This window comes from Dama dama, chromosome 10 (assembly GCF_033118175.1).
Source record: "Dama dama isolate Ldn47 chromosome 10, ASM3311817v1, whole genome shotgun sequence".
Classification (NCBI taxonomy): domain Eukaryota; kingdom Metazoa; phylum Chordata; class Mammalia; order Artiodactyla; family Cervidae; genus Dama; species Dama dama.
Genome location: NC_083690.1, coordinates 14869626 through 14882639, shown reverse-complemented (window position 1 = coordinate 14882639; position 13014 = coordinate 14869626). Strand labels below are relative to the sequence as shown.

At 40.4% G+C, this 13014-nt stretch overlaps 1 protein-coding gene across 4 annotated transcripts in view; it reads left to right on the top strand.

The window, feature by feature from the left end:
• The window catches only part of PARN (poly(A)-specific ribonuclease), a 176075-nt gene that overhangs the window by 50130 nt on the left and 112931 nt on the right, over window positions 1-13014 (top strand). For all 4 annotated transcript variants that reach the window (XM_061152875.1, XM_061152877.1, XM_061152876.1 and 1 more), the window contains 3 exons: window positions 7093-7148; window positions 8134-8220; window positions 10890-10964. In XM_061152875.1, coding sequence (XP_061008858.1) covers window positions 7093-7148; window positions 8134-8220; window positions 10890-10964 — 218 coding nt within the window. The remainder of the gene's footprint in view (window positions 1-7092; window positions 7149-8133; window positions 8221-10889; window positions 10965-13014) is intronic.

Genomic DNA, 13014 nt, shown 5'->3' with positions numbered 1-13014 from the left:
GATGTAATTTGATATGGTTCATTTGATGGAGACTGTTTAAACATGCTGCTGACTTTCTTTCCTTTTGCTTTTCTTCCCCGCACTGTCCCCTCCCCCCCCCCCCCCCACTTGTTTCTTGCATTACATCTCTGAGAAGGGACATGAGTTGGCTTCGGGACAAATGTTGGGTAACTCTCTATTTGTCAAGATATCAAGTGACTAGATTGGAAATTGCACGTGAACCCCTCTTCCCCCCACCCAGAGTGAAATGAAAATAACTGGTGCCACAAGGACTCTCCTCTACCCAGTGGTTGCCCTCTTATTTTACACAAGAGCTTTAGTGAGCAAAATAAGTGAGCTTATTTTGTGAGAGATGTCTGCATGCTTCCTATCCTGGATGATAAAATTAGTTTTTTATGGCGCATAAATATGTATAATGATGAGCCTTTGCATACACGGTTCTCATGAAGTGCTTTTTACTGCTGTGCCCTGAAGGAAATATCAAGACCATTTGCAAGAACAGTAGAGCTGGCAGTCGTTAAAGGTTTCAATTTTCCTCTGGAAGGCTTGGGACTTGGAGTTAGGTGCAAATTAATTCACCACTCAAATCGTGTTGAGATGAGATTGTACTCAGCATCTCCGTATTCCGGTCTGTAGTGGCATAAGAGGAGTATAGTTTTGCTTGGAAATCTGTTCTTTGAGGTAGAGCTTTTTAGGAAGAGATGTGTAGTCTTGAAGAAATGTGCATGTTTACTCATTAAATGAAATACTGAGTTTCTAGGTGGAAGAATGAAAAGTTTGGGGGCTGGAGGGTTTTCCTTTTGCTCAGGCAGAACCAGAGTAAACACTGTCCTCTCTTACGAAGACAGGCTGTGACATCAGAAATCCTAGATCATCCAGGCCTGTGTATATGTGTACAGATCTGACCTTACAGAAAGTAAAGGTCTTGTATTCAGACACCTCATTATCTCACTCACCCCTAAGATGGGCCGATTCATAGGGTTTCCCTGATGGTGATCTTGGTGTGTGGGGGCAGGTGTGACCGCGAGGCTGGAGGCCTGGGAGCAGCTGGTTCTGCACTGCAGACGTGGGAAGGTTGTCCTCTGACCTCTAGCAGCATGGCTCTCTTCTCTGCTCCTTCATCCTGGTTGCTTTCCTCAGTCCACCCAAAGCTCTTCTCAGAGAACAGCCTCATTTCTTATATCTGGACTCTGCCCCGTTGCACGAAGCTATAATTTAATCAGCCCTTAGAGCATTGCCAAAAAAACCAACAAAAGCCTATGTCTGAGATCTTACATCCCGAGTTCTTGCACTAGAGGTGGTTGAGGACGCGAGTCCTCATTTGTCCCTTAGAGGCTCCTGTGGGGACTGTGAGGCTGTGGGAAGAGCTCAGGTTAAAAGCCGATGTGAAGGGGGTATGGGCTTCCCAGGTGACATCAGTGGTAAAGAACCCGCCTGCCTGCCAGTGCAGGAGATGTAAGAGATGTGGGTTCAATCTCTGGGTCAAGAAGATCCCCTGGAGGAAGAAATGGCAAGTCACTCCAATATTCCTGCCTGGAGAATTCCACGGACAGAGGAGCCCAGCGAGGTTGCACAGTTGGACACGACTGAAGCGACTTAGCTCACACGCATGTGAGGGGGTACCTGGCAAAGAGATGGTGAGGCCCTTAGTGTAAGACTAGTAATAGGGAAACTTTGGGTCTGAATCTGTCTCTACTCCCATGCTGGCCAAGGGTAAGCTGCCGGAGTAGGAAAAAGCTGCTTCATCATTCCCTGTGTGATAGGACTCGGTGCCTGTCTGAGTGTGCTGTAACAAACACTTATTTTAGTCAGGAACCTTGTCCTTTTAAAAAATAGTATATTTTTATCCTGATTGAAACACAAATTACCCACTCATAATTCCACCAGCCAAAACGAAAAAAAAAAAAAAAAACAGCTCAGCTGTCATTTGGTGTGTTTCCTGCTAATTTTCTATCTCTGTTTCATTTGCTAATTGAGATTGTACTGTTATATGATTTGGTAACTTAAAAATTCAATAAAGGATTTTTCCAAAGACGTTAAAACTGGTGTCAGCAGCATCACATTGCTGGTCTTCAGTGGTTTGTCAGGTGGGACATCCTGGTCCTCTTATAACCTGACCTGTGTGTCGGGCCTTCTGTCAGGTGCACATCCACTGCCCTGTGCTGGGTATTACTGGTTTCTTGCCAGTTGTCTCTTTTCTTTTTTCTCTTCTTTTGAATTTATTTATTTGGCTGTGCCGGGTCTTCGTTGCGGCATGCGGGATCCTTAGTTGCGGCATTCGAACTCCTGTGGGATCATGACTCGCAGCATGTGGGATCTAGTTCCCTGACCAGATATTGAACCCAGGGCCCCCTGCACCAGGAGTGCAGAGTCTTAGACACTAGACTACCAGGGAAGTCCTGCCGATTGCTTCTTTAAGTGGCCCTGAGTGAAAGTCACTGATCCACAGTCTTTTTCTGCCATCACTTAGCAGCAGTGGAAACCATGCTGCTGCAGGAGCTAAATGAACTGTTTCCTTTCATTTCTGAATAGAATTATTGGCTTTACACGTAGACTCGGTCATGCGGAATTTTAACAAACTCTAATGATCTCTTTGGTTCCCAGAGGTTTGAGCCTCTGTGCAAAATATTCCTGAATCACCTTCAGGACTTCCTGTCTGCATTTTTGAATGTTACCTTTGCCCTTCTTGTTTTCTTGAGCACAGCTGCATAAAATAGGTTAATACCAGCACTGTTTTGCTATCCTTTTTCACATTGGACAACTGCAAATGATTCAGATATGCCACCGTCCAAGACACGCTCTTGTGTCATCAGAGAATACCCTCTGACCTTAGTGTACCTCTTTTGAGCTGCTCATTGTGTCTCGTGCTTGCCAGAATTGGGGTCTGAAGCTTGTTGGTAAGGTCGGAGAATTTTGACAAGTTTGGAGATTCAGTGTGTGTGTGTGTGTGCCAGCCTTGGAGGCCGTATCAGTGACTAAAGCTTGTGATGCGGAGGGGCTGCTTTGTTGCCAAGTTACAGACAGGGTTGGACTTTTGCCAGTGAATTGCCAAGAGAGTAGTTTATGCCATCTTTTGTTACATTCTTCTTCAAAATGAGGGAAACAGTGGTCAGCAATTGTTTCCCCCAGTTGACATCTTGCAGAGAACCTAGTTGTTTGCCACAGTTGACCTCCTGGTTTCAGGGAATGGTGGAAGCCTTGTTATTGCTGCCTGGATGTTGAGGTAGTCCTTGGTGTTTGTTTTAATAGTTTTGTGTTTCTCTTAAGTCAAAATGATTTACTGCAAACAAATCATTGAGACTAATACCTTTTTGGAGAAGTTGAGACAAGTCATTATTACCCAGCTGATCAGTGAATCATCATTCGTGGAAATTAACACAGTCTTGAATATACTTTTTTTTCTGTGAACCCAGTGATTTTCAGTTCCCAGGTTCTGAGTCAGTGGGGCTTAAGTGAGTGGGGCCCGGGAATTTGCATTTCTATCAAGATGCCTATCTGGGGAAACACATTTTGATAAGTGCTCAAGCTTCTAGGCTCCTAAGAAGCTTTATGTCTGAAATGAAATTCTCCTGTGACTACAAGCCTTCTAACGTAGTCTGGATCAGTGTCATACTGCCATGGTCAGCAAAGAATGTCAGCAGATGACTTTCCATGAGTGCCATGCAGCATATGGGCAGCAGAGCCGGGTGGCTGTTTTGGACATAAAGGCATTGTCCACAGCCTGTTCTGTGGAGCCGATTAAGAGGCTGAGCTGAAGTCATCCAGTCTGCTGAGTGAATGACCCTGGAGTGTACTGTGCTCCACCCTTGGATCTGTCGGGATGTTTGAAAGCCGCGCTAAACAACATCGCCAGTGTCATCACAGAACATTAAAAAACTGACAGATGCCCCAAAGGGTAGAATTTATTTTATAGCATCTAGAATGTGAACATGAGTCATGTAGTGTACTGGGATAGAATCCCAATGTACGATTGGCCCTTGTATCAGATGGGAACTTTAATTTTAGTCTTTGACAGAATCATTGTCAGTCCTTCAGAGAATAAGTGCAAAAATAGTGTTTCATCAGGAGGCTTGCAGGAACGTGGCCAGGGCCCCACACAGTCTTGTGTGTCTCTACCAAATTATAGCCACCCTGAATCTTCACTGAAATAAAAATAACATTTCCTGCAAGCAATGGTCCGAGTGTGTTTCCAATATCTGCAGATGAAAGGCCTTCTGGGAGAGACTGTTCTTCAATGCAATTCACAGGGAAGGAGCATCCTTTCATGTGCTTGTCAGTATTTCTGCTCGCCTAGTGCATTTCTCTTACATTAAAATGAAAACTGTTCGGTCAGATGAGCCACACATGAGGTATTTTATCAGATCATCCCAGGGTGTCAGTGTAGGCCATCTGACAGCCAGTCAGTATGAGGCGTGCATGCAATGAAATGTTTTAATTTTCCCTCAAAAGGGCAGGCAGGGATGCTTCCAGAGCAGTGGCCTGCAAACTGTCTGGCCTAAAAGGAGAGGGAGGCCCTCGGCGAGTTGACTTTGGTTCTGTTCCACAGACGCTCAGCTCCAGTTTTAGAATCGGTTTCCCAGTTGCATGGGGTGCAGTCAGCCAAGTCACACTCAGATTGGTTTGCGTGTTCTTCCAGGGTTTGGGGTGATTTGCTTCTCTGTAAAGCCCAAACATGAAGCTGGAGGGATGAGTGAGAAGGGCTATTAATATAATTCATTTGGAAGGGGTTTCTATTTAGTTAAAGTATTGAGTAAGCAAACAAGGTAGTGTAGGATTAACTAACTTAAGAAAAATCTTTTGAGTGTTTCTGCTGAGAATAAATTTTTACTGAGTTTGAACAGAAATGATACTTATAATCGAGATGAAATATTAAAGGACAAACAGCCAGTGTAATGCTTGACAAAATGTATCTTTAAAATTAAGAAAATATATATTTACATGGTGAGAGAATTGGGGAAATCTGCTTTTTAAATGTCACCCTTGTTTGTATTTATACAATAGATTTTCTAAACTTGTTGAGGCCACATGACCTTACGAGGAAAACAGTATTTTTAAAAGAAATAAAGCAGCTGAACACTCAAACTTGTGATTTTACTTTATATTTGTCTCCCCACAGCAGGTGGGGTAGTGCACAGGATATACGGATTGATTCTACTGGTGTTTTCAGTTGAACTTTCTCTAAGAAAATCTCTAGTTATTACCCCTGGGGCTCACAGTTCTGGTAGCCTCTGTTTTAAGTTTAAAAAATAATCATAAAAGGATTTTTGAAGAACAAAACTCAGTTTCCCAGAACCATTGGCTGCTTTTTTTCAGAGCAGGGAGTGGGGAGTATTTTTTATTTTTGGTTTAATGATACCAGTGTTTTACAAAGCTGTCACAATAGTATAAAATTTTGTGCTTTTTTTAAATCAAAAATTGCCCTACAAGTTACTGATGTTTTGAATTTTTTGAAAGTTATCTTGAAATTAATTCTGTTGGAATGATGAACTGTAATTTACCCATGCACACAGGTTGTTGAATCTGGAGGTTGATTTTGATTACTGGTGCCTTTGAAGGTATAGCAGTGAACATCTTGTTGATTCAGTTTTTATTCTTCTGTTGAAATTTGGGTACACAATTTATTTTTATAGTGGTTGATATGTTTCTTCAACTTTTACTGAAAATTGTTTTGGTTTTTTTTTTTTTTTGGTTTAGAGTTGGGAGCCATCTCTCAATTTACTAAATGGAGAATTGAGAATTACGTGAACCATAAAAGTGTTGATCCTTCTAACCCAGGACTAACTCATCAGGTTCTGGCTGTCAGTAGTAATAACAACCACTTTCGAGGGGAATCTGTGCTTTTATATGTCTCATTGTTTTCTGGCGTTGCAGGCGGTATCGATTAAACTGGGTGAACCAGCTACCAGATCCAGAATAGTACACTTGAGCCTAAATTAGTGAACTAAAAATAAATTTGGTTTCTTAGCCATAGGATTTGGTTTATTAAATTGTAGGCTAGGCAACAAGTCCTCAAACCGCAGAGTACCAGGACTTTGTTTCTTCTGGCGTTCACAGAACAGTGGTATTCATGCTGATGGTTCCATTTGTAAACTGGATCATGCCCTGCCTGGCTTTTGAATGCCTGGTAATAATGTGCCTTAATTGCAGGTCAGTGAAGCCAAACTAATTGCTTGTTGGGCACTTGGATTGCCTTTTTAATTTGCTGTATAATGCAGTCCCTACCAGAAATGCACAATATGCCGTTATCTAAATAAAACTCATTAAAATCATCTTACAGACAACAGAATGCCTGATATTTTGCCCACAATCTTGCAAATAAAAGCAAATTGAATGGCATTATGGAGAGCTGTAATTTAGAAGCGCTCTTTTAAAAAGTGCCTTTGTATCCATTTAAAAAGTATACATAAATGACTGCTGTGGTTTCTATCAATGTTTTAGGTTTTTTGTTTGTTTTTACCAAGGATTATTTTGCTTCATGCTTTTAATATGTTTTAAATGGGAGTAATGACAGTTCACCCAGTAAGATCAGTACTCATCCAATGATGGCATTTCACTTTAAAAAAAGAAGAAAAGAAAGACATTGGTGACACATTCCTAGCTCACAAAACACCAGTCCATAGGGATTACCTTTACAGTTTGTGGGGACAGTTGTTCACGGGGGTTAAGATGGTCAGTACACTGTAGGACTTGTTTTCTCTCAGTTTCTCTGGACTAACAGGGCAGCTCAGCAGAGGACTTCGTTTTGACTCTTTGATGACTAATTTTATTCATCTGGCTAATATTTATTGAGTAGCTCCTGAACTACTTCAGGAACAGCTCCAGGAACTGTTGTAGGTGTTGGGGATACCAGTTTTTGTTTTCTATTTGTAATAAATATTTCAGACTCAAGAAGTGTGCTCAGTCATGTCTGACTAATATTTAGCTCTAGAGAAAGATGTGAAGTGGATCTTAAGACTCTTCAAAGTGATTTTAGAAATAAGGTAATATAATTAAGGAGCTTCTACAAAAGAATTTTCTAGATGTTTATATCAGTTGCTTTTTTTTTTTAAAATAGAAGTTAGTCCATTATCCATTTTCCTTTTCTTTTGGTAGGTTATTTCTTATGAGAGTCATGGATATCCCCTATCTAAACTTGGAAGGACCAGACTGTAAGTGAATTTTTTATTTTCTCATTGCATCTGCACATTTAAGTGTGTGGTCTGGAAAGGAGAACAGGAACAGAATTACTGAAGAAAGAGCTTTATTCACTTAAAAATAGCCAGTGATTTTGTGGTTGATATGAATAGTACGCTTAAGTTAATGTTACCCTTGGGCCTTGATTAACCCATCTCTTTACTTACATTTTCCAGTTTATACATGAGTTGAATTTAAAAAAATATATATCTTCTCATCATTACTTCATTTTCACTCAGCACTCTGAGTTCATGATTTTCTGTAAAAAAAAATTGTATATGTAATAGATTTCAAGATGTACTAGCTGTGTCAATAACAGTACATTTTCTGTTTTCCAGTCATTTGAGTATGTATATATTTAAGTTTTGTGGTTAGGTTTTTTTTTTTTTCTTTTTGAAGACCTCAGACACCCAGGCTGTTTGAGAGGTAGTTGTTGCTTCTTCTGATTGTTCTTTTCCATTGCTGTTTTTGTAGCCTTGGTAAATTGCCTTAATATATGCCATAGGCATATAGAAACAGAGGAATTACGCTTTATACACGGTGATAATAATCACTGCAGTAGAAGTTTGAGGACATCCTGTGTCACACTTCGTCCTAGTTTTAATGCTCAAACCTGTCGTCCTTGCAGCAGTTCTGTGAGCTGAGTCTCGTTGTCCCCAGTCTGTAACCACGAGTGGCTTGAGTGGTTAGGTCTCTTGCTGTGTGTCGCAGTCACATGGTGGGTGTGGGATTAGAAATCAAGATTGTGACAGGACCGCGTCTGTTCAAGCACATCCATTCAGTTTGGACAGTGCATTTCTTTTTTTAAGTTGGATACACATGAACGTTAGGGCTCATTTGGTAATTGCAAGGCTCTCATAATTATTTTCCAAGTTAGCCTGGCCTCAGTTTCATTGACGAACCACTGGTCAGCTGTCCGCTTTTCAGCCATCAACCTTTCATCAAAAATTTGTTTTGTAGTGCAGCCTAAACGTGATCATGTCCTCCATGTGACATTCCCCAAAGAATGGAAAACCAGCGACCTTTACCAGCTTTTCAGTGCCTTTGGTAAGTCAAGCATAAGTATAGATGTCCTTTCAGGGTCCTGCTCTTCTTACGATCTAGGTGGTCAATGTATTATAGATGGCTTTAGCTTGGACATAAAAGAGGATTAATATACAAAGTTTTCATCTCACTCGGAGAGTTTTTGGAGCTTGGTATGCTGCTTTCTTATGCCAATATGACCTGAGGACCTTTTGCTAGCATCCCACAGTAGAGCACTATAATTCATCTATATCCATGGAAATCAAGAACAGTTAGCCCCTTATGACCCATGGGGAAGAAGTCTAGGCTAAATAATTGTTAAGGTGAAATTGAAAGAGAATACCTGTTTCGTAAGGGCAGGCAGTTGCTGCTTGATATCAAATAGCCCGGCAGGTAAGCACAGATGTTTGAGAGGACCAAGTATGAGGCAGGTTCTTTTGTTACCTTTTTAATCAGGTCAGGCCATTAGATTCAGCTGAACAGTCTTCTGATTAGGGTTTATAAAGGCCATTCTGATTGTAAGTCTTCAGCAGTGTCTCTTAATTTTAACAAAGTATTTAAACTGTCATCTCTGGAAATTTGTGATTAAAATGGAAACAGCAAAGACTTGATTGTCCAATAATAAGCATGTTTAGTGAATGTTAATGTGTCCCCAACAGCTTAGCATGTAGCCATTTTAGAAAGAGTTGAAGTTTGTTAAAAGATGGTAAGGTGTTTATATTTTAGCATCTATAGTAAAAAGCAGATAAAAGGAGAATTCCTATATAACTTACATCATTTTTGTTGAACTTAGAAATCAAACTGAAAGGATGCACCATGCTCTTATGTTTTAGATAGGATTTTTTTCTTCCTCTTTGTGCTTTTCAGTATTTCTTAAAATAAACATATATTAGCTTTTATAAGTACAAAACGTCGTGCAATTTTTAGGAACGTAAATGAACATAAGTGTGTTTCTAGCAAGTTATCCTCATCTTTGCAGATAGTCTAAATGACTTCTGAAATTCTGGTCCTGCTTTTTAATTTAAATGCAGTTAGATTTCACAGCACATTCCTTTGGTAAGCTTTTGATGTTTCCCATCTTGTGTTGCTCTTACCCCTATTTACTCAAAGTTTAATTGGCTAAATTCAGCAGAATGCTCTGAGTAGAATATTTTTCATTTTAATTAAAGAAAGGTTAGCTGTGTGATATTGAACAGGTAACCTCTCTGTATTTGTGTTTCCTCCTTGGACATGATGATGGTGATAATGGTACTGCCCATTTAATAGGCTTGTCAGGATGATCAAATGAGCTGATCCATGGAACGCATTCAGAATAGTATGTGGCCTAGAATAATTACTTAAGAAACGCTAAATATTGTTGTTGAGTCACTAAGTCGTGTGCAACTCTTTGTAACCCCATGGACTGTGGCCCACCAGGCTCCTCTGTCCCTGGGATTTCTCAGGCAAGAATACTGGAGTGGGTTGCCATTTCCTCCTCCAGGGAATCTTCCCAACCTAGGGATTGAATCCACATCTCCTGCATTGGTAGGTGAATTCTTTTCCACTGAGCCACCTGGGAAGCCCCCAAATATTATTTGTCTAAAAAAAACATACAGCGTAGAGAGCTAAGGAAGTCATGGTCGTGACTTTTGTAATTGAGAAAGTCCTGGCACCCCATGGTGCAGCAGGAGGTAAAAGTTCTTTCCTGTGAAGGAGAAGCAAAGCAGTTTTCAAGTGTTCCGAAGCCTTCAAAAATTTTAATAGATAATAAGACATTTTTTCATCACTAAGTTCTGGTGGTGTTTAGCCATTTAAAAAAAATTCCAGTCTCCCTTGTTTTTTCAGGAAGAGGGTAGTGGGTAGATCTCTGCTTGCCCTGGGTTTTCTCCAGCTCCCAGCCCTCTGCTCCTCTCCTGCCTCTGTCTGCTCTCCTGCATTCCACTCTTCGCGTTTCGCCTTTGCAGAGGACTTGTCTCTGTATGTGAAAGTCATTTTGTGCTACTATACTGCTTTCTGTCCCTCCGTGTTTTTCTTTTCTGTATTGGTCTGTCTTGGTTTCCTCTCTCTGATGCCTTCTTTTCCTCATCCTCTATCTGTTTTTCTTTGAATTCTTTCCCTGGCCTTGAGATCAACAGTGAATTTTTCTTATTTCTTACACACATGGTCTCTGGTTTTTACTAGTGATCTTTTAAAAATTATACCAGGCTCATGGATTTTTAGTCTTTTAGTACATGAACCTGGCATATTCCTTCATTTATTTAAGTCTTCATTAGTTTTCATTTGTTTGTTTATTTTAAATCCTGACCCCAGCAGTGAAAGTGCCGAATCCTAATGACTAGACCACCAGGGAACTCCCTTCTCCTGATCTTGATTGGAAAAAAGTCTCTAACCCTGGCAGGAGATTGGGTTGAATGATAAACTGCCTCAGGATTTAATCCAGAAGGATCTTTTTTTGTTTGTTTTTAAAACAAACTTTTAAAGATTCTTCTGGTTGTCCTGGTTTATCTGCTTTCTTGAAGTTTTAACTGTAGTAGCTACTGTGATAGATTTGAGTTTTATTTCTCTTTAGTGCTGAGATTTTGATCATCTTTTAAACTAACACCTCATCTCTCTTTAAATTGATGAATGTTCCAAAATATATCAGATATACAAATGGAATCTGATAGCTATCTAAATGGCTAAATGCTTACTTTGCTTTTAATTCAATATTGCAGGTAACATTCAGATATCCTGGATTGATGACACGTCAGCATTTGTTTCTCTCAGCCAGCCTGAACAGGTACCAATTGGTAAGTGTGTTGGGCCTTTGTTTTGTGTGTTAACTACACGGTGGGAGCTTGCCCACGTCCCAGTCTAGATGCTGTGGTGTTCAGTCAGCTGGTTCACAAGCATTGCTGCCTGGTTTGTTTTGAGCTTGTCTCTAAAATAAAGGAAGTAGTTAGTAAGTATTGCACGTAGATGAGAAAATAAGACAAATGTACTGATTCTTTAGAGATACTCTATCATATATTTTTCACTTTTCTGTTCCTTTCTTATAGCCCTTTTTCTAAAATGATTTGTATGTTTACTTGGAAGGATAGAAAGAGCAAATTGAGAGGAATGGGGGACACCAGATGGTGATTCCTATATTGACCTGTTTGCCTCTGTACTTTTCCCCATTTATTTTATAACTTTTTGTGATTCACTTATTCCATTAAACTGGTATCAAATACTTGTTTTACAAACAAATAAACTGAAAGATAGTTTAGTTGCTTCTAAATTAGGATTGTAAAAAGGTCGAATACCAACACTCTTATTGTTGGACCCTAAATAGTTTTGATATTAACCATCACAAAACATCCTCTTTTCTTAGGATGCAAACCTATTGAAGAATATATGTATTGTTCAGCTATTTCTTCACATAGATTTCAAGTTCCCTGGTGTTAATAATAAAAACATGTGAAAATGTTAAGTATGCTGATTAACATTTTCTTCTTATTAAACGAAGTGCCACAGACTAACAGTATATAATTCTGATGATGTATGAGCAGAATATAAGCAGTTCTATATGAAAATTTCTACAAACACAAATTCAGGTCAAATTTTTTTTTTGTATTTTAAAAAAAAAGTATATAACCATCACAGGAATATATGCCATGTTATAAAAATGGAAAGTTTAGGCTCTGGAATCATATTGCTATAGTTGTGTGACCTTGGGCAGATTCTTTGATAAGCTTCTGCTTATCTATAAACTGAGGACTGTGTTACGGATTTTCTAGGATTGTTGTGAGGATTACATGAAATGATTATGTATATAAAGCTGGCATTGCTTTGAACTTTTATGATGGTTATTTCGAAGTAGATTTCAATATGAAAGGCACTGCAGGAGCTCATGACACCAGGAACAGTACTGGGTACAGGGTGTGAATGACACTGCTGTTAATAGTGACATGTTTTCATATTTGCTTATTTGTGACCCATCCCCCCACAATCCTTAGAAAGGCAGTTTACATGGAACCCGAAGGGAATGGATTATTAGAAACCGAAGGATGACTTCAGGTGTGGGGGCAGGGCCCCTGAGATTATGACGGTCCTGAGACTTCAGCATGGTTGAGAGAGCACTGATGGGAACTCCCCAGCCCAAATCTTTTTTTTCCCCATTTATCTCTCATTTGTTTCTGGCTGTGCTGGGTCTTCCTGCCGTGCGTGGGCCTTCTCTAGTTGTGGCGCTCGGGGGCTGCTCTTCCTTGTGGTGCGTGGGCTTCCCATTGCAGTGGCTTCTCTTCTTGCGGAGCTCGGGCTCTAGGCGCGTGGGCTCAGTAGGTGCAGCACCGGACTCGAGAGCACAGTCTCAGGAGTTGTGTTGCAGGGACTTTAGTTGTCCCGAAGCCCGTGGGATCTTCCTAGATCAGGGATCGAACCCATGTCTCCTGCATTGGCAGATGGATTCTTAACCCACTGTACCAACAGGGAAGTCCTCCACCCTAAATCTCGTCACATCTTTACTCATTCATTGTTGCCCTTCAGCTCCCTCGCTCTGGTCACTGAGCTTAAGAGCTACTGTTCTATTGAAAGACGCAAAAATGAGTTAAGGGGATAATCATTATGGGACATCAAATATGGTTTAACAGGAACATTAAAAGAAGCCTTGATACCTCTTACCCGTAAACAAGGAATTATGCCGTGCAATGGGAGCGAAGGGCATGCAAAGGCTTTAAAATCACACTGACATGGGACCTAACCTGCCTCTGCCACCTGTCAGCCATGCACCTCGAGGCATGTTACATAAACTCTAAGCCACAGGTTCCTCACTTGAGAGATGGAGATGATGATAGTTACTTTGTAAGATGAGATCACACA